The sequence below is a fragment of the Artemia sp. Qi Xiang Cuo genome, chromosome 5 (assembly GCF_049724085.1).
Source record: "Artemia sp. Qi Xiang Cuo chromosome 5, ASM4972408v1, whole genome shotgun sequence".
Classification (NCBI taxonomy): Eukaryota; Metazoa; Arthropoda; class Branchiopoda; order Anostraca; family Artemiidae; genus Artemia; species Artemia sp. Qi Xiang Cuo.
The window spans coordinates 41,431,768-41,457,600 of record NC_142798.1 but is presented as its reverse complement, the minus strand read 5'-3'; the positions used below and the strand labels follow the sequence as shown (position 1 = coordinate 41,457,600).

The 25,833-nt window shown below is 34.2% G+C and overlaps 1 protein-coding gene across 1 annotated transcript in view; it reads left to right on the top strand.

Annotated features, from left to right (window-relative positions):
- xit (ALG6/ALG8 family glucosyltransferase xit) overlaps positions 1–25,833 on the top strand; it is a 170,481-nt gene that overhangs the window by 121,515 nt on the left and 23,133 nt on the right. The window contains exon 6 of the mRNA XM_089088859.1: positions 4,638–4,778. Within this exon, the coding sequence (XP_088944985.1) occupies positions 4,638–4,778 (141 nt within the window). The remainder of the gene's footprint in view (positions 1–4,637; positions 4,779–25,833) is intronic.

Below are 25,833 nucleotides of genomic sequence, written 5' to 3'. Positions count from 1 at the left end.
TTCAAATTTACTTGTAGCATCATCTAAATATTCATGCATGAAACTATTTGCCCACTCTGGGTCCTCAAGCATGTCAATATCACAGCTTAAGTCATCCAGACTGGCCATTTCCCCAAAAATATCATTAAGGAATCCCTCATGCCACTGCAAATTCTCTAGAACCAGTGTAGGTTCATCCCTGAACTCTGCTGGTGGTGACAGAATTGGTACTGTAAATATACCTGCTTCATCACTCACTGGCGCCACTGGGAGTGATATTTTTTTAATCTGTAGAAAAAAAAAGTTTTATTTTTTATGTAAAATAACCATTTTTTTTTGTCGGGAAAATGTAGTCTTATTCTTAGAACGGTAAGTTAGAACAAGAGAATGATAGAAAAAATTAATGGTTTTATTCCCAAAATTTTTTTTTTTAAAATAAAAACGCAAAATATTAGTCCAATACGATGGTTTGAGCTTCTTCATCATAACTGTTAATGAAATTTGACCATTGTTCGACTGACGCAGTATCCTGTACTAAAAGTTACTCCTCGGCTTTAGTTAACGGACACGAACTCCATATGTCGGTGGTTGGTGGCGGTGTTGTTACTTTCTCAATAATCCGTATTTTCCTCTGTGTTTTGCCAACGGATTTTTTCGACCTCGGCTAAATAAATGATTTTTAAGAGAGAAGAAATTTTTTCTCCATCCATATCAACAATTGAAATGTTGGATGGTCCTTTTTAGAGACCTCCGCCCCTCCCCACCCTCAGCCCAGGGAGAACCCTTGGGAACCGGGAGATTCCTTCCAGGTAGGAGGATTGATACCCTTTCCGAGTTGAGGGGGTATCGGACTCCACAACACTGTTCTAAAAGAACAGTCTCAAATTCTTTTTCTTGAACCTTTAAAAAACGAGAATAATTGCCAGAGTTTGTTCAAAATAATAATAATATTTTCTTCGTATGTGAAACCCATAATTGGTGATTACTAAAAACCTTCTTCCTGTCACAGAAAACTCATTTACAATTAAAAGTTATGAAACGATCTGATACAATTCAAATGCTTGTAGCGCAATAATATCAGTTTAAGGGTGACTTGCCAAGCGTGAAAATACCAAATCGTTTTTTTTTTTGTTTAAAATGAAATATTTCATTATAATGTATATTGGTTATAATTTAAAATGTAAGTTTTTTTTTTTTTTTTTTTTTTTATAGAAAATTCATAAAATCAATCCTTTATATATATATAATGCTAATTTTGTTAATGAAAGAAAATGACATATATTATAAACAAATTTTAAGTTTTTTTTAACTCATAAGAAGCTATGAGCCTGAGAAAATTTTGTCTTATTTTTGAAAATAGTAATAGAAAAAATTATGTATATAATTACAAATTCTGACTGGACTTCTATATCTGAACTCCTTTGCAAAACTTGAAGGGAGTCAGTAGGCTGAGCTGAGACAGGGTATAAAGTAGCCCATTCTCTTGTCAACTTCCTTCCAGTTGCCATGGAGCTAACACGGGAGTCAGAGGGTGCTATCCCTATAAGTTGGGTGCTCGAAGGATGGTCCAGAACACGTGTAACTTTTCCAGCAAATTTGATAACATACGCCCTTGCAGTCTGTATTAATGAATGTTAGCAATATCTCGTTTTATTCTCCTAAGGGAGATTATTGCACTTATATTATTACATTAAAAAAAAATAGACAAAAATTTAGCATGTAGCAAACATGCATTTTGAGTTTTTGGAAAATAATTCAGTTTATGTTAGAAATCTAAAGTAGTGTAAAAAAACATCTTGATTTCAAAATCAGGGGTTTTGATAGTGTGATGGAGGACCTTTTATAAACTGCGCCTCCCTCCCTCCGCCCTCCCCCCCCCCTCCTACGTCCAGGGTTCCATTACTGTATTTTCAAATTTCAAACTTAAAAAGTAGTATTTGCGTTCCTTATTAAACAATATCGAGAAGAATTGCATTTGACAGTCAAGTAAAACTATCAGATTTCAATCAAATGTAGACATAAATAGAACTTTAAGAAGTGGAAATGTTAATTAGCATGGCTCAGTCAATCCCCTCCCCCCTATGAGATAAGAAGGTCCTTTAAATAAAAGGATAGCTAAGCTAAAATTTTTTTTTTTTAATTTGGTTTTTAATTAAAAAAATTTTATTTTTTTTCAATTGGGGGGGGGGGGGTGAGGGTTTTGAACGCATTAAATTTAATGAATCGATTATTAAAAGCATACTGGTCTGGAAATATTTCAAAAAAACATCCATAAAAAAAAAAACAACACTGATATTGATAAAAAAAAAAAATCACACTGTAAAAAAAATGAAGATTATTTAAAAATTAATAAATTAAAATAATAAAAATTAAGTAAATAATTTATTCATTAAATTAATTAAAAAAAATTTTTTTTTTTTTTGCAGAATGGCCTGGAAGTATTTTCAAAAACACCCCTAAAAAAAAAAGGGTCATTTATATTTATAAAAAGGAAGCTTTTGTAACAATCAATACATTAAAAAAATCAACATTTTATTATAATCCCAAATTGCCGATCAAAAGATAAGCACTTTTTTCAAAAAACATCTAAAAGACCCATTGATCTCGATAAAAAATCAAACCTTAAATTTCAACCTATAAGAGACTTATAGGTTTTTTTCACCTCCTAAAAACAACTGGCTTATAAGTAGATAATTATCCTTAGTTACATTGCAATTAAAGAAGTTCTTCCTTAACTTAATGAAAATTTCTTTTTAATATAATAATGAGAATATTTTTTACTCACCAAAAATTGCTTATACAATTTTCTATGTAAATTATTTTTACAAAAAAGGCATTTAATGCTCTCTCAAATATAGGCTATTAAAAACTTATTGAGAATCAAATTTGAAATCTGAATATATACAAAAATAATTGGCGGGTAAAAAGAGTCATCGGTTTTCTGGTTAATCACTAAAAAAAGACACTGAACTTTGAAGTTACGCTGAACTTTTGAAATTGCGTAAATCCCTGGCAAAGAGTGTAATGACCTGTTTACCTAACAGAAAAAACTGTTTGGTACGGGGGCCTCGTAGAAATGGAACCTTGGTATATACTTCCAATCTTTCGACTTTTAAAAAGGGCACTAGCCATTTCTTCCAATCGAATAAGCCCTTTTTGAAGTTTCTTCGACAACGCTTTCTATAAAAACCTTATATGCCCCCAGGGCATAATTTACAACCCTTGCCCTGAGGAATATGGAGGGGTTGTCATCCTCAAAGACATAATTTCCAGAACTTACAACTACGTTGAACAAAATGGCTATCTCAAAATTTTGATTGGATGTGTTTGGGGAAACGGTGGGCGTGAGAGGGGGTTAGGTTCCCTCCAATCACTTTCGACTTTTTAAAAGGGCACTAGACCTTTGAATTTCCAATCGAATGAGTCCTTTTTGAAGTTTCTACGGCAAAGCTTTCTATAAAAACCTTAAATGCCCCAGGGCATAACTTACAACCCTTGCCCTGAGGGCTGTGGGGGAGTGTCCTCCTCAAAAACATAATTTCTATCTGGAAATCAACTACGCTGAAAAAAATGGCTATCTCAAAATTTTTATTGGAGGTGTTTGGGGAAATGGTGGGCGTGTAAGGGGTGTTAGTTGACTTCCAATCACTTTCGACTATTAAAAAGGGAACTAGCCATTCCAATTCCCAATCAAATGAGCCCTTTCTGAAGTTTCTACGACAACACTTTCTATAAAAACCTTATATGCCCCCAGGGCATGACTTACAACCCTTGCCCTGAGAGCTGTGGAGGGGGGTGTTGTTATCCTCAAAGACCTAATTTCCTGAATTTTCAACTACGTCGAACAAAATGGCTATTTCAAAATTTTTATTGGATGTGTTTGGGAAACTGGTGGGCGTGAAAGGGGTGTTAGTTGTCTTCCAATCTTTCGACTTTTCAAAAGGGCACTAGCCCTTTCAATTTCCAATTGAATAAGCCCTTTTTGAAGTTTCTACGACAGCGCTTTCTATAAAAACCTTATATGCCCCCAGGGCATAAGTTACAACCCTTGTCCTGAGGAAGGGGGGGGGGTTGTCTTCCTCAAAGACATAATTTCCAGAACTTTCAACAACGTTGAACAAAATGGCTATCTCAAAATTTTGATTGGATGTGTTTGGGGAAAAGGTGGGCACGAGAGGAGGGTTAGTTGCCCTCCAATCGCTTTCGACTAATAAAAAGGGCACTAGCCCTTTCAGTTTCAGATCGAATGAGCCTTTCTTCAAGTTTTTACTAGAAAAATTTCTATAAAAAAAAACCTTATATGCCCCAGGGCATAACCGACAACCTTTGCCTTGAGGGCTGTGGGGGAGTCTCCTCCTTAATAACATAATTTCTATTTAAAAACCAACTACGCTGAACAAAATGGGGAATTGGTGGGCGTGGAAGGGGTGTTAGTTGCCTTCCAATCACTTTTGACCCTTAAAAAGGCCGGTAGAACTCTCGATTTCCAATCGATTGAGCCCCCTTTGAAGTTTCTACGACGACCTATTCCATATGAAGTGCCTCTGGGGAAAAAAATAATAAACAATAAAACATTGGAGCCGTATGGGCTTTACTATAGGCAACGCTATAGCGTTGCCTCTGATTGTAGTTTTTGTTGAATATATGGATCATTGTAGGCAAGAAAATTGGATATATACAGATAGAATTACCTGATATGGATGCTTCAAAAACATCTGAGGTGGCAAAAACATTCGTTGGAAGTGTTGGAGATAAGGTGCTGCAGCTATGGAATTCCAGTATCCGGCCATTATTATTTAGTGAGTTCGTCAAGTCTTTTTATTTCTGCTTTTTTATGACATTTCTCACTAGCTCTACGAAAAGTACCGCCACATTCAATGTTTTCGCCACATGTATGCATCACATATGTTATTTTTGCGCAATTTAATGAAGAAAGAGCTATTTATATGCCGTTTCTCGAGTCGTCTGGACTCTGTGGGATTTTGTAAAAGAATTATCGTCAAAACAATTTTTTCTTTTGGAAATCCTGGAAACACCTGCGTCTCACTTTTTTTTACGGATCTTTTTGTTCTTTATTTCAGTATTTATGTTCATGTTTTTATGAATGTTTCCTCGATTTACTTTTGCGTGGTTTGATATTCACCACGAATAGAAGTAGTGCCAAAACTTGTCTACATTGTTTTAGATGCCGCCATAAAAACATGACTTAAAATTTTGGATCAATAGCAAATGAAGTAGTCTCTAGAATCAGTCAACTCAATAACCCAACGGAACTTCAGACAGACCTTATAAAGTATGACAATCACGGAACTTCAGACAGACCTTATAAAGTATGACAATCACATAGTGTATGCGAATGACACTTCTCGTCTTCGTCCTCTGATTTAGATACGTCCTTCTCGTTTAAATACATCATTTCGTTAGATCCTCCTTACCCAATTTTCTCGGCAAGACCCTTGCCAAAATCTTATTTTACCCCAGCGTTTGTCTCCTTAAGAAAGTTAAAACTTCCTGGCTCAAATGATTATAATCTGAACATCTGGTGTGTGGTACTTTTAAGCTAGTCCTTCAGCTGCAAATATAAATGTTTTTACTTTTATAACTTTAATAAATCAAATAATATTAACATTTTGATTACTAAATATCAGTACATGTATATTAAACCGACAATGCACATTCATTTGTTTTTTTTCAGTGAAGTGCAAATTGTGTTGAGGCATTGGGAAGGCTTAGGGGTTTTGAGCCCTACTAATGTTAATCTCTGCTCGTTTTGAGTTTGACTCGGATATTTATTGTAATGTCTGTTTGTTTTGGGTTTCATTTATTTATCGTGCTGATTTGTGGTAGTTTCACGCTTGGTAGATTATTTGATTTTATTTTTTTCTCATTTTTGGTTTAATGGAGTTCTTTACTTTTCTTTGAAAAACATATTTTGTAGAAAAAGTGTTTTTAATTAATTTCTGTTTGTTTTATATTGACATAGTCTTTTCAGGGAAAAAGAAAATAATACTTTAAATCTTTTCGTGTTTTAAAGACTTATAGTTCGTTCTCCTATTTGTATGCTGGAGAAAAATTTTCGGCAATTTTTAACAATATACACCCTTTTTAAAAATCTGGACACAAATAGTAGTGTTTAATTTAGTTTCATACCTCCTCTAGTTGACCTGAAATAGAAAACTTGATACCATTCGCAAAAAAATCTGTTTACTTTCTTTGATAGCTTGGATACACTTACGCTTTTTTTATTTGGTTGAATTTCAAGAGCAAAAGTAGCCCCGAAGTTTGAACATAATACCCTCAGTCGTTCTTGGGATACTACTGAGATACCTTATCGGAAATTAGCATTAACACAGTGCATTTTGATTTAATCTTAAGGCAACATTTAGTTTTTAAACATAATGGGAAAATAGGAGGGTGGGCGTGGTAGGGGATTAGTTGCTCTCCAATCACTTTTGACTATTAAAAAGGACATAACCCTTTCTATTTTCAATCAAACGAGCCCTTTTCGAAGTTCCTACGATACGAAGTGCCCTGTCTAAAAAAAAATAATAATAACAATAATACACTGTACCCACATCCAAGCCTTCCAATCACTTTCGAACATTAAAAAAGGCACTAGCCCTTTCAATTTCCAATCGAATGAGCCCTTTTTGAGTTTCTACGACAACGCTTTCTATAAACACCTTATATGCCCCAGGGCATAAATTACAACCCTTACCCTGAGGAATGTGAGGGGGTTGTCATCCTCAAAGACCTAATTTCCAGAACTTTCAAATACGTTAAATAAAACGGCTATCTCAAAATTTTGATTGGAGTTGTTTGGGGAAATGGTGGGCGTGAGAGGGGCTTCAGTTTCTCTCCAATCACTTTCATCTATTAAAAAATGCACTAGCCCTTTCAATTTCCAATCGAATGAGCCCTTTTGAATTTTCTACGATAACGCTTTCAATAAAAACCTTATATTCCCCCAGGGCATAACTTACAACCCTTGCCCTGAGGGCTGGGGGGGCGGGGGTTGTCATCCTCAAAGACATAATTTCCAGAACTTTGAATTACGTTGAACAAAATTGCTATCTCAAAATTTTGATTGGATGTTTTTGGGGAAATGGTGGGCGTGAGAGGGGGGGGGGTTAGTTGCCCTCCAATCACTTCCGACTATTAAAAAGGCCTCTAGCCCTATCAATTTCCAGTCGGATGATCCCTTTTTGAAGTTTCTACGACAACGCTTTCTATAAAAACCTTATATGCCCCAGGGATAACTTACAACCCTTGCCCTGAGGGCTGTGAGGGGGTTGTCATCCTCAAAGACATAATTTCCGGACCTTTCAACTACGTTGAACAAAATGGCTATCGATTGCACTGCCTATGATGTTAATTGTAAAGTCAACATGTGATAGAACTTCTGAAATAAGTTCTGTGTGCACGAAGTAATCGTCAAAGTATCCGAATTGTTTTGTATTTACCTGTATTAAGACTGTCGATTAAAGATCATCCGTGAATCGGTTCATTGTGTAAGCTTTTATTTCTTAGTGTACAGTGCGTTTCCGGATATAGAAGAGCGCATATCTTCTTACTTTCCATGGCTTTAAACGTCCAAAATACTATCAACTTCAAAATTTAAAAAAAAAAAAATTGAAATTCTGTTTCGAATAAGGATTTCCGGTATTATTTCTTAAAAATTCACGAGAGATACGGCAATTCTACTTGGGCTGCCGAAGAGATAATTATGAAGCTCCATCAGTATTCAAAGTTATTTGATTTCTAAGAAGCTAAGCTTCGAAGCTAGGGTTTTTTACTTAGATCAAATGTTGGGAATTCGTAAAATAAAATTCCAAAATAGAAAAAGTCAAAGAAGTAATTTTATTTCTGGAAAACGAATTTGAGTTTCAGTTCTTAGAAGTATTAAGATCTGTCTGCTTGCCTATACCGGAAAATTCTACCTTGTCTTGAGAAAAGTTACGTGTAGGATATCAAGAAATCGATTCACGATGACAACTTTTCAAATTATTTCTTAGTGTTCAGTTCATCTTCAGATATAAAAAGATTACATGTCGTCTTGCTTGCTTTTCATGGCATTGAACGTATAAAATATTATAAACATCAAAATTGAAAAAAAAAATATATAAAAAATAAGAGAAATCATATATTTGTTTCGAAATCAGGATTTTTGGTATTATTTCCCAAAAGTTTAAGAGAGATACGGATAGTTTGCTTTGAATGGATATGAGTTTATATAAGTATTCAAAGTTGTTTAATTTTCAAAAGTTTAGCTTCGAAGCTAGGATGTTTTACTTTGACAAAATGTAGGAAATTCGCAAGATCAAAACTTCAAAGTAGAAAGTCACTGAAGGAATATAATTTTTGAAAAATTATTGTCAGTTCCTGATCTAAGAAGGTAAAGATCTGTCTATCCACGTTTGAGAAAAATATAACTCGGCTGGATAAAAGTTACATCTAGGATAATTTTTTTTTACAACTTGGAAATTATTTTTAAGTGAAAGAAGCATTTTCGTAGATAAGAAAGTTCATGGCTTCTCGTATAGCGCTACTCGATAACAATACAAAAGGCATCAAATCAAAAATTTCAGAAAACAGCCCACAAAATCAAAATTTAGCGTTTAAGACTGACTTTTCCAGGCTTATTTTCAAGAAATCTAGAAGAGATACGGAATTTTGTTCTCTAACCCTTTTGTTAAAATGCCGATTTTTCTTTGAGAGGAAATGCAACTACAAGTTAATCTACAAATTTTAGAAGTTCTCAAGATTTAAGAAATGCTTTCTTAAAAAAGCCACATAAAGAAAACTGTGAAAACTAATACCTACTTATACATTGAAAAACAGAAGGCAAAACAAAAAATGTATAATGTAAGGAATATGATTTGAAACGTCTCTGTGATTTTTTTTTCTTGTAAGCAAGGTTTTTTTTTGTAAGTATCTGAGGATGAAACTTCTAATACTTGGTAAGCTCATTGTGTATAGCCTAAGTAACGTAAAAAGGAGTTGCAGAAATACTTGGAATCGGGAGACAAGTCTCATCTCTAGCCTTGCTAAACCGAGCTTCGGTTTATGCTATAACCAAGTATTATAAATACTTGAACCTTCGACATTCAGAGCCAATTATTTATAAGTTGATTCTAAATTGGTGGATATCTCCTTAATTCCAACTATACCAATTGTCATTTTTTTTTTTTAGGAGGAAAAAAGCAGAAATTTTTACAAGACAGTTACGGTCTGTCCTATTCATTATTTTTCATCAACAAAGCTCGTTTTATAATAAGTTTTTGTTTGATACAGTTATAGTTTAACTGTGTAAATAAACTTTGGTATTACCCGTAGGAATATTTATAGCTTGAAGTTTCCTTGCCAAATAATAGCACTAATAGCATAATAGCACTTAAAACGAGCACAAATAGAGCCATAGAATTAATTAATCTTCAAACAAACAGAAATTACTATGAATAAAGGAATGAAACCTAAAATGAATAAAAAAAAGTACCGGTAATGAGAGCGTGGTCACCTTTTTAGGTAATCCCACTCTTATTCGGAGCAATTTATGTTCCTTTTTTCAGCTGTAGTATGGTGTATCCTTTGAAGGTATATTTACCATATTTAGCATTAGTATTTGGTACCTTCGGTTTTTTTCAAACTTCGTTTTTTTTCTATCTTGATGGGACATTGAAACATTCGCAGTTTCAGCCTTGGGACTGGCTTTGCTTGTGGCAGTGAGCAGATTCTTCTTTGGTTTTCGCAGATAGCTCTCTTTATCGCATGAGCATGGCCTTTGTACGGCTTGATCGAAGTAAGAGTTTCATTTTTGATGTTGCAAGTAGAGAGGGGGGTGCTACTCCTGTCGCTCACCCCTGCTGCCACCTACAAGTTTTTTTGCACACCAAATATGGGCATAGAGTCCCTAGGGGAGATGGATTTCTGAGAAATTGATTGCGTAATCAAAGTGTGTCAATGACATGGAACACCTGTGCTGTCAGTCATTACTCAAATTGTTTCCGGGCAAAGTTTAATAGTGTCTGACAGATGACGTCAAGTTAATTAATGTCTTTGATATATTTCCAAAGAGAATGTTTCCGAGGCAAAGTTTAGATCATACATGACAGCTGATGTCATGATTGATTGGCATGAAAGGGGAATTAATTTGTTGTTTCAAAGGGGAATTATTGATTTACGAAAGGGGAATTAATTTATTGTTTCTAAAGAGAATCGTTTCCGAGCGAATGTTTTGATCTTAGCGCGCGAAAAGGTTTCTTTGTAATTTCAAATGTGAAAGCACAGGGATGCCAAAAACAAAAGGAACTCACTGACATTACGTTTAGGGATTATTTGGGCGAAACCGTTTTAGCCATTATAGGGAATTATTTCGGCGAAACAGTTAGAGACATTTTAAAAGATGATTTAAAAGATGATTTTAGAAGAGGATTTGAGAGTGAAACTCTGTGGTCGTTATAATACACAAGCTCCATTTTAACAGTGTTGTGAGGTCCTCTAACACAACTCCAAAGGATTCCGATCCCCCCACCCCGACCCCGATGGAACCTACCGGTCCTCAAAGTTCCCACCGGCGCCCAAAGGGTCTCCCGCACCCCAAAGGCCCCTGAGCCCCTATTTTTTAATACTGTTTTAAGGCTATATTATATCTTTTCAGAACAAATTATTATTTTAGGGAATTATTTCAGCGAAACAGTTAGAGACATTTTAAAAGATGATTTAAAAGATGATTTTAGAAGAGAATTTGAGGGTAAAACTCTGTGGTCTTTATAATACACAAGTTGTATTTTAAAAGTGTCGTGAGGTCCTCTACCCAAACCCCAAAGGCTCCTCAAACCCCATCCCAACCCCGAAGGAAGCGCCCGTACCCTAAAGGTCCCCCCAAGCTCCCAAAGGACCACCCGACCCTCAAGGGTTCCACAGACCCTTAAAGGCTCTCCCCGAGCCCCGTCTTTCGTTGATGTGTGTTGTCTGAAACTTATGATTTGGGATATGTAAATTACTATTTCGGACTTTTCTGAGCTAGATTTCTTAGCCTTTCATAGGTGAGTGCTTTCTAAAACTTATGATTTGGGATGGTTAATTTACTATTTCCGGCTTTTATTAGCTAGGTTTCTTAGCCTTTCATAGGTGCGTGTTGTCAGAAAATTATAGTTTGGGATTCGTAGTTTGCTATTTGGACTTTTCAGAGCTAGGGTTCTTAGTCCATCACAGGTGTTTGTTGTCTGAAACCTATAGTTTGGGGTGAGTAGTTTGCTATTTCAGGCTTTTCTGAGCTAGATTTCTTAGTCTTTCGTTGGTGTGTGTTGTCTGAAACCTCTGATTTGGATTGTGTGGGTTGCTAATTTTTGACTTTTCATAGCCAGATTTCTTAGTCTTTCGTAGGTGTGTGTTGTCTGAAACCTATGATTTGGATTGTGTGGATTACTATTTTTTGACTTTTCTGAGCTGGATTTCATAGCCTTTCGTAGGGATGTGTTGACTGAAACCTATGATTTGGGATGAGTAGTTTGCTTTTTGGACTTTTCAGAGCTAGATTTCTTAGCCGTTCATAGGTGAGTGTTGTCTGAAACCTATGATTTGGGGTGGTTAATTTGCTATTTTTGACTTTTCTGAGCTAGGTTTCTTAGCCTTTCATAGGTGTGAATTGTCAGAAAATTATGATTTGGGATGTGTAGTTTGCTATTTCAGGCTTTTCTGAGCTAAGGTGTCCTAGTATTTCATAGGTGAATGTTGTCTGAAACCAATAGTTTGGAATGAGTAGGATGTAACTTCAGGCTTTTATGAACTAGGTTTTTTAGCCATTCATAAGTGTGTGTGGACTGAAACATGTAATTTGGGATATTTAATTTGCTATTTCCAACTTCTCATAACAGGAGTTATTTGTCTTTCGTAGGTGTGTGGTATCTGAAACCTATGATTTGGGATGTGTGGGTTGCTATTTTTTGACTTTTCTGATCTGGATTTCTTAGCCTTTCGTAGCTGTGTGTTGACTGAAACCTATGATTTGGGATGGTTAATTTGCTATTTTTGACTTTTCTGAGCTAGATTTCATAGCCTTTCATAGGTGTGTGCTTTCAGAAAATTATGATTTGGGAGGTGTAATTTGCTTTTTGGACTTTTCAGAGCTAGGATTCTTAGTCACTCATAGGTGTTTGTTGTCTGAAACTTTGAGTTTGGGATGAGTAGTTGGCTATTTCAGACTTTTCTGAGCTAAGGTTTCTTAGTATTTCGTAGGTGAATGTTGTCTGAAACTTATGATTTGGGATATGTAAATTACTATTTCGGGCTTTTCTGAGTGGGATTTCTTAGTCTTTCATAGGTGTGTGGTGTCTGAAACCTATAGTTTGGGATGAGTGGTTTGCTTTTTGGACTTTTCTGAGCTGGATTTCTGAGCCTTTCGTGGGTGTGTGTTGACTGAAACCTATGATTTGGGATGTGTAGTTTTCTAGTTGGACTTTTCAGAGCTATGATTCTTAGTCTCTCATAGGTGTTTGTTGTCTGAAACTTCTAGTTTGGGATGAATAGTTTGCTATTTCAGGCTTTTCTGAGCTAAGGTTTCCTAGTATTTAGTAGGTGAATGTTGTCTGAAACTTATTATTTGGGATATGTAAATTACTATTTCGGGCTTTTCTAAGCTAGATTTCTTAGTCTTTCGTTGGTGTGTGTTGACTGAAACCAATAGTTTGGGATGAGTGGGTTGCTATTTTTGACTTTTATGAGCTGGATTTATTAGCCTTTCATAGGTGTGTGTTGACTGAAACCTATGATTGGGATGAGGGGTTTGCTATTTTGTCTTTTCTGAGCTAGATTTCTTAGCCTTTCATAGGTATGTGTTGTCAGAAAAATATGATTTGGGAGGTTTAGTTTGCTATTTCAGGCTTTTATGAGCTAGGTTTCTTAGCCTTGCGTAGGTGTGTGTTGACTGAAACTTATGATTTGGGATATGTAAATTACTATTTCGGGCTTTTCTAAGCTAGATTTCTTAGTCTTTCGTTGGTGTGTGTTGACTGAAACCAATAGTTTGGGATGAGTGGGTTGCTATTTTTGACTTTTCTGAGCTGGATTTATTAGCCTTTCATAGGTGTGTGTTGACTGAAACCTATGATTGGGATGAGTGGTTTGCTATTTTTGTCTTTTCTGAGCTAGATTTCTTAGCCTTTCATAGGTATGTGGTGTCAGAAAATTAAGATTTGGGATATGTAGTTTGCTTTCTGGACTTTTCAGAGCTATGATTCTTAGTCTCTCATAGGCGTTTGTTGTCTGAAACTTCTAGTTTGGGATGAATAGTTTGCTATTTCAGGCTTTTCTGAGCTAAGGTTTCATAGTATTTCGGAGGTGTGTGTTGTCTGAAACTTATGATTTGGGATATGTAAATTACTATTTCGGGCTTTTCTAAGCTAGATTTCTTAGTCTTTCTTTGGTTTGTGTTGTATGAAAAAGATGAATTGGTATTTGAGGAATGCTACTATTTAATATTATGAGCTGGATTTCTTAGAGTTTCATAGATGTTTGATTTATGAATCATATCTTTTGGGATGACTAGTTTGATCTTTTTGACTTTTCTGAGCTAGGTTTCTTAGCCTTTCATAGGTGTGTGCTGTCAGAAAATTATGATTTGTGGTATGTAAATTGCTATTTCGGGCTTTTCTGAGTTGGATTTCTTAGTCTTTCATAGGTATGTGTTGTCTGACACCTATGATTTGGGATGTGTGGGTTGCTATTTTATGACTTTTCCGAGCTGGATTTCTTAGCCGTTCATAGGTGAGTGCTGTCTGAAACTTATGATTTGGGATGGTTAATTTGCTTTTTCCGGCTTTTATTAGCTAGGTTTCTTAGCCTTTCATAGGTTTGTGTTGTCAGAAATTTATGATTTGGGATGTGTAGTTTGCTATTTGGACTTTTCAGAGCTAGGAATCTTAGTCCATTATAGGTGTTTGTTGTCTGAAACCAATAGTTTGGGATGAGTAGTTTGCTATTTCAGGCTTTTCTGAGCTAGATTTCTTAGCCTTTCATTGGTGTGTGCTATCAGAAAATTATGATTTGGGATATGTAAATTACTATTTCGGGCTTTTCTGAGTTGGACACTTCTAAATTTTTCCGTAGAAGATAGGAAAAGTTATACTATGATTGTGATTATTTTCCATGAAGATAAAAAGTTTCACGTTAATTCTAAATTTTCTTAAATTCAATTCCGACCTTTCTCAAAGAGATGAAAAAAATTAAAGTTCTGTTCCAAATATTTTCCCGGAAGAAGAAAAGTTCAACTTCGATTATGAATTTTCTCAATGAAAATGGAATAAGTTATTGATAAAATCTATTTTCCCAAAATAATATAAAAATTTCCACTTCAGTTCAGATTTTTTTCTCAAAGAGATGAAGAAATTTAAAGTTCTGTTCCAAATTTTTCATAGAAGATAGGAAAAGTTATACTTTGATCGCGAATATTCGAGTTCTATTCTGAATTTTACCAAAGAACACAATTCAATTCTAATTTCCCCAATAAAAAATTTAAAGTTCAATTCTAAATTTTTCGGTGGAAGATAGAAAAAGTAATAGCATACTTGTGAATATTTTCCCGGAAGATAAAAAGTTCTAGTTCTATTTAAAATTTTCTCAACGAAGTGAAGAAGAATTCAAGTTCTCTTCTGAATTTTACCAAAGAACACAATTCAATTCTAATTTCACCAGAGACAATAAAAATCTTCCACTTAAGTTCCTTATTTCACAAAGACATAAAGAAATTTAAAGTTCAATTCTAAATTTTTCGGTGGAAGATAGAAAAAGTAATACCACACTTGTGAATATTTTCATGGATGATAAAAAGTTCTAGTTCAATTTAAAATTTTCTCAACGAAGTGATGAAAAGTTCAAGTTCTCTTCTGAATTTTCACAATGAAAAAGAAATTAGTCATTGATAATTTCTATTTTTCCAAATAATATAAAAATTTTCCACTTTAGTTCAGATCTGGCTCGAAGAGATGAAAAATTTTAAATACTGTTCCAGATTTTTCACTGAAGATAAAAAAGTTCAAGTTCTCTTCGGAATTTTACCAAAGAACAATTCAATTCTAATTTCACCAGAGAAAATAAGAATCTTCCACTTCAGTTCTTTATTCCACAAAGACATAAAGAAATTTAAAGTCCAATTCTAAATTTTTCGGTGGATGATAGAAAAATTAATACCATTGTTGTAAATATTTTCCCGGAAGATAAAAAGTTCTAGTTAAATTTAAAATTTTCTCGATGATGTGAAGAAAAGTTCAAGTTATCCTCTGAACTTTACCAAAGAACACACTTCAATTCCAATTTCTCCAGAGAAAACAAAAATCTTCCACTTCAGTTCTTTATTTCACAAAGACATAAAGAAATTTAAAGTTCAATTCTAATTTTTCGGTGGAAGATAGAAAAAGTACTACCATACTTGTGAATATTTTCACGGAAGATAAAAAGTTCTAGTTCAATTTAAAATTTTCTCAACGAAGTCAAGGAAAGTTCAAGTTCTCTTCTGAACTTTACCAAAGAACACACTTCAATTCTAATTTCTCCAGAGAAAACAAAAATCTTCCACTTCAGTTCTTTATTTCACAAAGACATAAAGAAATTTAAAGTTCATTTCTAAATTTTTCGGTGGGAGATAGAAAAATTAATACCATACTTGTGATTATTTTCACGGAAGATAAAGAGTTATAGTTCAATTAAAAATTTTCTCAATGAAGTGAAGAAAAGTTTATGTTCTCTACTGAATTTTACCAAAGAACACAATTCAATTCTAATTTCTAAAGGGAAAATAAAAATCTTCCACTTCAGTTCTTTATTTCACAAAAGACATAAAGAAATTTAAAGTTCAATTCTAAATTTTTCGGTGGAAGATAGAAAAAGTAATACCATACTTGTGAATATTTTCCCGGAATATAAAAAGTTCTAGTTCAATTTAAAATTTTCTCAACGAAGTGAAGAAAAGTTCAAGTTCTCTTCTGAACTTTACCAAAGAACACACATTTTAATTCTAATTTCTCCAGAGAAAATAAAAATCTTACACTTCAGTTTTAAGTTCCCCAAAGATATAAAGAAATTTAAAGTTCTATTCTAAATTTTTAGATGGAAGGTAGAAAAAGTAATACTATGACTTCGATTTTTTTCATTGAAGATCAAAAGTTTCACTTTATTTATAATTTTTCTTAAATTCAGTTCCGATTTTTCTCATAGAGATGAAAAATTTATAGTTCTGTTCCAAATTTTTCATAGAAGACATAAAAAGTTATACATTGATCGTGAATATTCAACATGAAGATAAGGAACTCCACTTTAATTCTGAGTTTTCTCGAAGAAGTGCAAATTGTTCAAGTTCTCTTCTGAATTTTCTTAAAGAAGAGAAAGGAGTTAACTCAATTCTGAATTTTACCAATGAAAATGAAAAAACCTTCCACTTCAGGTCTTAATTTCTCAAAGACATAAAAAATTTAAAGTTCAGTTCTAAATTTTTCTGTAGAAGATAGGAAAAGTTATACTATGATTGTGATTATTTTCCAGTGAAGATAAAAAGTTTCTCTTTAATTCTAATTTTCTTAAGTTCACTACCGATTTTTTGCAAAGAGATGAAAAATTTATAGTTCTGTTCCAAATGTTTCATAGAAGATAGAAAAAGTTATACATTGATTTGAATATTCGACATGAAAATAAGGAGCATCACTTTAATTCTGAGTTTTCTCGAAGAAGTGCAAAATGTTCAAGTTCGCTTCTGAATTTTCTTAAAGAAGTGGAAAATGTTAGCTCAATTCTGAATTTTACCAATGAAAATGAAAAAAGCTTCCACTTCAGTTCTTAATTCCTCAAATATATAAAAAATTCAAAGTTCTCTTCTAATTTTTCCAAGAAAATAAAAAGGCACCACTTCAGTTCTGGTTTTTTCTCAAAGAAATGAAAAATTTAAAGTTCTTTTCTAATTTTAAATTAAATTTTAGCTCCTTTGTCTTATGGATTTATCCATCAAATTTTTAAATTAGAAAATGAGTGACTCGTTCTATTATTAAAGACAATCGTTCAAACTCGTTCATCTAACCTTCAAAACAATAGGTTAGGTTAGGTATAAATAAATATTAATAAATAAATAGAAACATTTCTACATGTTTAAGTTAGGTTAGGGTAGGTTAACTTATCATGAGTGCTCATGGTAAGTTAACCTAACCTTTTCCGGCGAGTATGATTAGGTTAGGTTAGACTAGATTAAGTTAGGTTAGATTAGGTTATGTTAGGTTAGCCTATGTACGCTTCACTTAGGTTAGCTTAGGTAAGGTGAGAGACATGCAAAAAGTTAGGTGTATGATTAGGTTAGGTTAGGTTAGATTAAGTTTGGTTAGGTTAAGTTAGGTTAGGCTAGGTTAGCCTAAGTTCGCGCGCGTACGGAGGCAAACCTAGCCTAACCTAACTTAACCTAACCTTAACCTAACAACACACACCTATGAAAGACTAAGAAATCCAACTCAGAAAAGCCCGAGATAGTAATTTACATATGCCAAATCATAAGTTTCAGACAACATTCACCTACGAAATACTAAGAAACCTTAGCTCTGAAAAGTCTGAAATAGCCAACTACTCGTCCCAAACTCGAAGTTTCAGACAACAAACACCTATGAGTGACTAAGAATCCTAGCTCTGAAAAGTCCAAAAAGCAAACTACACCTCCCAAATCATAATTTTCTGAAAGCACACACCTATGAAAGTCTAAGAAATCTAGCTCAGAAAAACCAAAAATAGCAAATTAACCATCCCAAATCATAGGTTTCAGTCAACACACACCTACGAAAGGCTAAGAAATCCAGATCAGAAAAGTCAAAAAAAAGCAACCCACACATCCCAAATCATAGGTTTCAGACACCACACACCTACGAAAGACTAAGAAATCTGGTTATGAAAAGTCAGAAATAGCAAATTACATATCCCAAATCATAAGTTTCAGTCAACACACACCTACGAAAGGCTAAGAAACCTAGCTCATAAAGGCCTGAAATAGCAAACTACTCATCCCAAACTATTGGTTTCAGACAACATTCACCTACGAAATACTAGGAAACCTTAGCTCAGAAAAGCCTGAAATAGCAAACTACACATCCCAAATCATAATTTTCTGACAACACACACCTATGAAAGGCTAAGAAACCTAGCTCATAAAAGTCAAAAATAGCAAATTAACCACCCCAAATCATAGGTTTCAGACAACACTCACCTATGAACGGCTAAGAAATCTAGCTCTGAAAAGTCCAAAAAGCAAACCACTCATCCCAAATCATAGGTTTCAGTCAACACATCCCTACAAAAGGCTATGAAATCCAGCTCAGAAAAGTCAAAAAATAGCAATCCACACAATCCAAATCATAGGTTTCAGACAACACACACCTACGAAAGACTAAGAAATCTGGCTATGAAAAGTCAAAAAATAGCAACCCACACAATTCAAATCATAGGTTTCAGACAACACACACCAATGAAAGGCTAAGAAATCTAGCTCAGAAAAGCCTGAAATAGCAAACTACTCATCCCAAACTATTGGTTTCAGACAACAAACACCTATGATGGACTAAGAATCCTAGCTCTAAAAAGTCCAAATAGTAAACTACACATCCCAAATCATAATTTTCTGACAACACACACCTATGAAAGGCTAAGAAACCTAGCTAATAAAAGCCGGAAATAGCAAATTAACCATCCCAAATCATAAGTTTCAGACAGCACTCACCTATGAACGGCTAAGAAATCTAGCTCAGAAAAGTCCGAAATAGTAATTTACATATCCCAAATCATAAGTTTCAGACAACACTCATAAACGAAAGACGGGGCTCGGGGAGAGCCTTTGAGGGTCTGTGGAATCCTTGAGGGTCGGGTGGTCCTTTGGGAGCTTGGGGGGACCTTTGGGGACCGGGCGCTTCCTTCAGGGGTGGGGTGGGGTATGAGGAGCCTTTGGGGTTTGGGTAGAGGACCTCACGACACTGTTAAAATACAACTTGTGTATTATAAGGACCGCAGAGTTTTACCCTCAAATTCTCTTCTAAAATCATCTTTTAAATCATCTTTTAAAATGTCTCTAACTGTTTCGCTGAAATAATTCCCTAAAATAATAATTTGTTCTGAAAAGATATAATAAAGCCTTAAAAAAGTATTAAAATGGAGGCTCAGGATCCTTTGGGGCGCCGGGGACCCTTTGGGTGCCCGGGGAACCTTTGAGGCTGGGTGGCTTTGTTCGGGTTGGGTGTGGGGGTATCGGAACCCTTGGGGGCTTAGTAATGGGGTATTACAACATATTGCTAATTGAGCTTGTGTATTATAACGATCATAGAGTTTCACCCTCAAATCCTTTTTTAAACTCCTCTTTTAAAATCATCTTATAAATTATCTCTCACTGTTTTGCCGAAATTATTCCCTAAAATGGCTGAAACGGTTTCGCCCAGATAATCCCTAAACGTAATTTCAGTGAGTTCCTTTTGTTTTTGGCATCCCTGTGCTTTCACAATTGAAATTACAAAGAAACCTTTTCGCGCGCTAAGATCAAAACATTCGCTCGGAAACTATTCTCTTTAGAAACAACAAATTAATTTCCCTTTGGTAAATCAATAATTCCCCTTAGAAACACCAAATTAATTCCCCTTTCATGCCAATCAATCATGACATCAGCTGTCATGTATGATCTAAACTTTGCCTCGGAAACATTCTCTTTGGAAATACATCAAAGACATTAATTAACTTGACGTCATCTGTCAGACACTATTAAACTTTGCCCGGAAACAATTTGATTAATGACTGACAGCACAGGTGTTCCATGTCATTGACACACTTTGATTACGCAATCAATTTCTCAGAAATCCATCTCCCCTAGGGACCCTATGCCCATATTTGGTGTGCAAAAAAACTTGTAGGTGGCAGCAGGGGTGAGCGACAGGAGTAGCACCTCCCTCTCTACTGTTGCAATGCAGAGGCTGGAAGTCCAAGATGTGACCGTAGTGAGTGAAGGCAGTAATGGGGGGAGAGAATCTTCATCTTTTTTTACCTTTTGCTATAAAAGGGGAGCTGATCAAGCCGGTTCTTTTGCAAGTTTATATATGTATATATATATATATATATATATATATATATATATATATATATATATATATATATATATATATATATATATATATATATATATATATATATATATATATATATATATATATATATATATATATATATATGTGTGTGTGTGTGTGTGTGTGTGTGTGTGTGTGTGTGTGTGTGTGTGTGTGTGTGTGTGTGTGTGTGTGTGTGTGTGTGTGTGTGTGTGTGTGTGTGTGTGTGTGTGTGTGTGTGTGTGTGTGTGTGTGTGTGTGTGTGTGTGTGTGTGTGTGTGTGTGTGTGTGTGTGTGTGTGTGTATATGTTGGTATGTTTATGTTTGTGTGTGTCTATTGGTGTGGGTGTGTTGTAGAGTTTGTTGGCTGTTTTTTTTTGTTTGTATTTTTTTTTTTTTTTTTTTTTTTTTTTTGTTATTTTCAGTTGTATGTTTTTTTTTTTTTTTTTTTGTTTTTTTTTTTTTTTGGGTTTTGTTTTTTTTTGTGTGTTAGTGAGTGTTTGTGCGTGTGTGTGTGTGTGTATGTGTGTGTATATTTATGTGTATATATATATATATATATATATATGTATATATATATATATAGGCTTCTATATATGGATGGTCATTGTCGCTTGTGTTCTAGCCGCAGAGAATTTGAGACAATTTGCTATCTTTTCATATTGTGTTTTTTTCAAAGATATTTGATTATTAAAGTAAGTCCGATTTCTAACAACGATATCTTTTAAGCTTCAAATTTTGGTTTCTTTCCCAAGGTTTTTGAATTCTTGTAATCCTTTGTTAAAATATATACACATATTTTTGCGATTACCATCCGCCGGGCCCTGGCAGGCTTCTATTTATGGATTCTCGTTGTCGCTTGTCTTATAACCAAAGACAATTTGCTGTCTTTTAATACTGAGGTCGTTTCAAATATATCTGATTATTCAAGCAAGTCCAATTTCTAACAATGATATCAGTATATTCCAAGGTACCATTTTGCTTGCGCCCCCGTACCAAACAGGTTTTTCTGGTAGGTAAACAGGTCATTACACTCGGTCATTACATACTTTGTCAAGAGGATTTACGCAATTTCAAAGAGGAACGAGTACGCAATACCGGGTCCTAGCGTGATTAATTTTTTGGACAATTGCCTTTAGTCAAGACTAGTTTTTTGGGAATGTGTCGTTGCTAAAGCTAACTCTCATTGGAAAAAGGGGTAAAAAGCTTTTTGTTTTTGATAAGAATTGCACAATGAATGTATCGTTTGACGTGGTCATTTCTTATGAGCCAATCAGAGGTTGTTCAATATATGATAACTTGATTTGTGGTTGGGATTTAAATAAAATAAATGGTTATGTTATTTGCTTGCATGTATAGGAATTCCCATGTTATTTGCTTGCGTGTATAGGAATTCCCTTGTTATTTGCTTGCATGTATAGGAACTCCCATGTTATTTGCTTGCATGTATAGGAATTCCCACGTTATTTTGCTTGCGTGTAAAGGAATTCCCATGTTATTTGCTTGCATGTATAGGAATTCCCTTGTTTTTTGCTTGCATGTATAGTAATCCCCATGTTATTTGCTTGCGTGTATAGGAATTCCCTAGTTATTTGATTGCTGGTATAGATATTCCCTTGTTATTTGAGTGCATCTATAGGAATTCCCATGTTATTTGCTTGCGTGTATATTAATTCACATGTTATTTGCTTGCATGTATAGGAATTCCCATTTTATTTGCTTGCTTGTATAGGAATTCCCATGTTATTTGCTTGCATGTATAGGAATTCCCATGTTATTTGCTTGCGTGTATAGGAATTCCCATCTTATTTGCTTGCATGTATAGGAATTCCCAGGTTATTTGCTTGCGTGTATAGGAATTACCCTGTTATTTGCGTGCATGTATAGGTAGTCCCATGTTATTTGCTTGCTTGTATAGGAATTCCCAAGTTATGTGCTTGCTTGTATAGGAATTCCCATGTTCTTTTAGTGCGTTTATTTTAATTAACAATGTTAGGTCGTTGTTGTTTTGGAAACCTCATTTTTTTTTCTTTGATTTTTAGGTATTACCAATTTTTTTTGCCTGCATGTATAGGAATTCCCGTGTTATTTGCTTGCATGTATAGGAATTCCCTTATTATTTGCTTGCGTGTATAGGAATTCCCATGCTATTTTAAGGGCTTATGTCCCCTCCCATGCTATTATAAGAGTTTTTGTCCCCTTCCTATGCTATTCCAGGAGCTTATGTTCCTTCCTATGCTATTATAAGGGGCTTTTCCGTGTGGTTTTTCTTTACTTGGTACCCATTAAAAACAAAATTTTTGTGTTAAATAAGTAGTTCTTATATCTTTTAAAAAAGCTTTAAGGGGTTTGAGACACTCTTTTGCCTGATTCCGTTTGATTTTTCTTTACTTAGTGCTCATTAAAAACTAAATTTTTGTGTTAAATAAGTAGTTATTGTATCTTTTAAAAGAGCTTTACAGGTTTTGAGAGACTCGGTTGTCTGATTCCGTGTGATTTTTCTTTAATTGGTGCCCATTAAAAAAGTTGCTAGCGAAAACCCCGGGTGGATGAGTTGAAATAAAAAATTTTAACAAGAAATGGCTGAAAAGTGTTTTGGGGGAGATGAGTCGATTGGCAGAAGGATGTATTAGCGAATTTAAAGTGGAGGGCGAGTTGCTAGCGAAAAAATCTAAGCTAATAGGGGTTTTTTTGACCGTAAACTCTAGTTTTTTGTAATAAAATTATGGAAAGTACAATTTGTTGGTTCATAGGTGAAACTTAAGTCCAGGTATGGATCAAAAAATAAACTTTTTCTGTAGAATCTGAGCTAATAAGGGTTTTTGACCATAAACTCTAATTTACCGCAAGAAAATTATGCAAAATACAATTTTCTCTTTCAAATACGACACTTATGTCCATTCTCTGCTTCAATTGTGGAAAAACCCATGTGAATGAGTTACAATAGAAATTTTTTAACAAGAAATGACTGTAAAGGGTTTTGGAGGAGATGGGTTAATTGGCAGAAGGATGTATTAGCGTAGTTATAGTGGAGGCCGAGTTGCTAGAGAAAAACCCGTTTGTATGAATTGAAATAAAAATTTTTAACAATAAATGTCTGAAAAGTGTTTTGGGGGAGATGGATTGATTGGCATAAGGATGTATGAGCGAAGTTGTAGTGGATGGGAAGTTGCTAGTGAAAAATCTAAGCTAATAAGGGTTTTTGACCGTAAACTCTAGTTTTTTGTAAGAAAATTATGTAAAATACAATTTGTTGGTTCATAGGTGAAACTTAAGTCAAGGTATGGATTTAAAAATAAACTATTTCTGTAAAATCTGAGCTAATAAGGGTTTTTGACCATAAACTCTAGTTTCCTGTAAGAAAATTATGGAAAATACAATTCTCTCGTTCAAATGTGAAACTTAGGTCAATTCTCTGGTTCAAATGTGAAACTTAAGTCCAGTTTCGGATACTCATAATAATGAGGACTGATGGTTCTAATTCAATATTTTTTTTTCATAAAAACAAACTATTTTTTTAAAATTCGAAATTATTCAACTTTTTTTTTTACGTATCTTACAATGACAAAATATGCTTACGGCTCTAACAATTGTACTCTGTGATTGGTCAGAGACACAATTTGGCTTTCCCACTGGCATTCTATGTCCGGATATCGACACTACCTAGTCTATTGCATGTATTAAATCAGTATTTTTACGCAGTAGAACGATAAACACATAAGTCATATCTTTTAAAAAGTGAAGATGGAGCATTTTAATAAAGTGTGTTCACATGTCAATGTTATTGTAGCATTGAATGCTGACAAGGAGAAGTATTTAAACTATGAAACAAGTAAAAATGGTAGCACTATTGGAAATCTATGTGTGCATTGTCATGACAGTAAGGAATTTAATTTCTTTGGAGTACCAAAAAATTCAACTCTTTTATGGTGGATATGCAAGAGTGAGATATCCAGAGATGATAGCACTCAAAGAAAATGCCAACATAAAAATAATAGTTGATGAAGAAGGACATCTTCTTGCCAGTGCTTGTGGTAACATGCTACCTATTGTTACACCCCATCGTCAACTTTTGAGTATTAGCATTCAACGGAAGATCAAAAGAAGACATGCATACTCTTCTACTAATATCATAAACCATATCTTGTCGACGTGTCGAAACTGTTACCTTTGTAAAAATAATGTTGTAATAGACGGTGAAATTGCCGGAAAAATAAAAAGGGCATTGGTAGAAAATATCACTAAGGAATATAAAGATGAATCGATGAAAAACAAGTAACAGCAAACTTCACTACCATTAATCAAACAATTAATGAAACAAATAATAGCAAAGATGAAGTGCATATTGAAAATGTGGATGACCCCCATTAGAAATGTTTTCACATGCTAGTGTTATTGTAGCATTGAATGCTGACAAGGAGAAGTATTTGAACTATGAAACAAGTACAAGTGGTAGCACTATCGGAAACGTATGCGTGCGTTGTCATGACACTATGGAATTAAATTTCTTTGGAGTACCAAAAAATTCAATTATACAAATGGTGGATATGGGAAAGTATCATTTCCAGAGATGTTAGTACTCAAAGAGAATGCCAACATAAAAATAATAGTTGATGAAGAGGGGTATCTTCATGCTAGTTCTATAGGTAACATACTACCTATTGATAGAAACTTTCGTCGGCTTTTAGGTATTAGCATTCAAATGAAAGCAATGAGGAAAAAGAAAGGCCTACTCTGCTACTAATATCATAAACCATATCTTGTCTACGTGCCTAAACTGTTACCAGTGTAAAAATAATGTGATAATAGACAGTGAAATTGCCAGAAAAATAAAATGGGTATTGTCAGAAAATATCACTATGGAATATAAAGATGAAACGATAAAAAACAAAGCACCAGCAAACGTTACTGGCATTGATCAAACAGTCAATGAATCAAATAATAGCAAAGACGAAAAGCATATTGAACCTGTTCATGAGACACCAGTAAAGACTGTGTATGATTCAAAATGGAATAATGATTATTCCACTGATTACGAACTAAGAGAAGACAATAACTACAATATCAAGAGAGAACATGGTGAACCATTTTATGGAACAGGTTCAAAATGTTCAAAGTTAATCATTGATATTAATAATGTATCATAATATATTTTTGTATTAATATTCTACATAACACTATTTCATTAAAAACATTACATTGTTATGTGTTCATTATTTTTTAGATTAAGCTATCCAGTAATGCTTTTATAATATCTATTAAAAACATTGACAATATAAAAAAAGGAACTTGCATACATCTATTGTCAAACAAATTAGATAACATTGTCCAAATCTAATTATCAAAATTAGAAATTATAGGTAAGTAAGTAAGCAATTAAGTAAGTAAGTGAAGTAAGTAAGTAAGTAAGTAACAAACTCTTTTTTGAATTCACCTCATGGATACACAATGCAGAAATTTCATTTAAGAAATTATGAAAAAATTGTAAGCAAGTAACAAAAATTGTAAGCAAGTAACAAACCCTTTCCTGAAGTCACCTCTCGGATCAAACTCTTTATTGATTCCACCTCTTGGATATACAGTACAGATACTTCATTAAAGAAATTATGAAAAAAATCGCAAGTAAGTTACTTTTTTTCTCTTTATCACAAACAATTTTCACTTAGCTCCATGATGTAGAAATTTAATTCAAGAAATTATGAAAAAATTCTCAGTAAGTAACAATTTCTTTCTTGAAGTCAACTCTTAGATACAC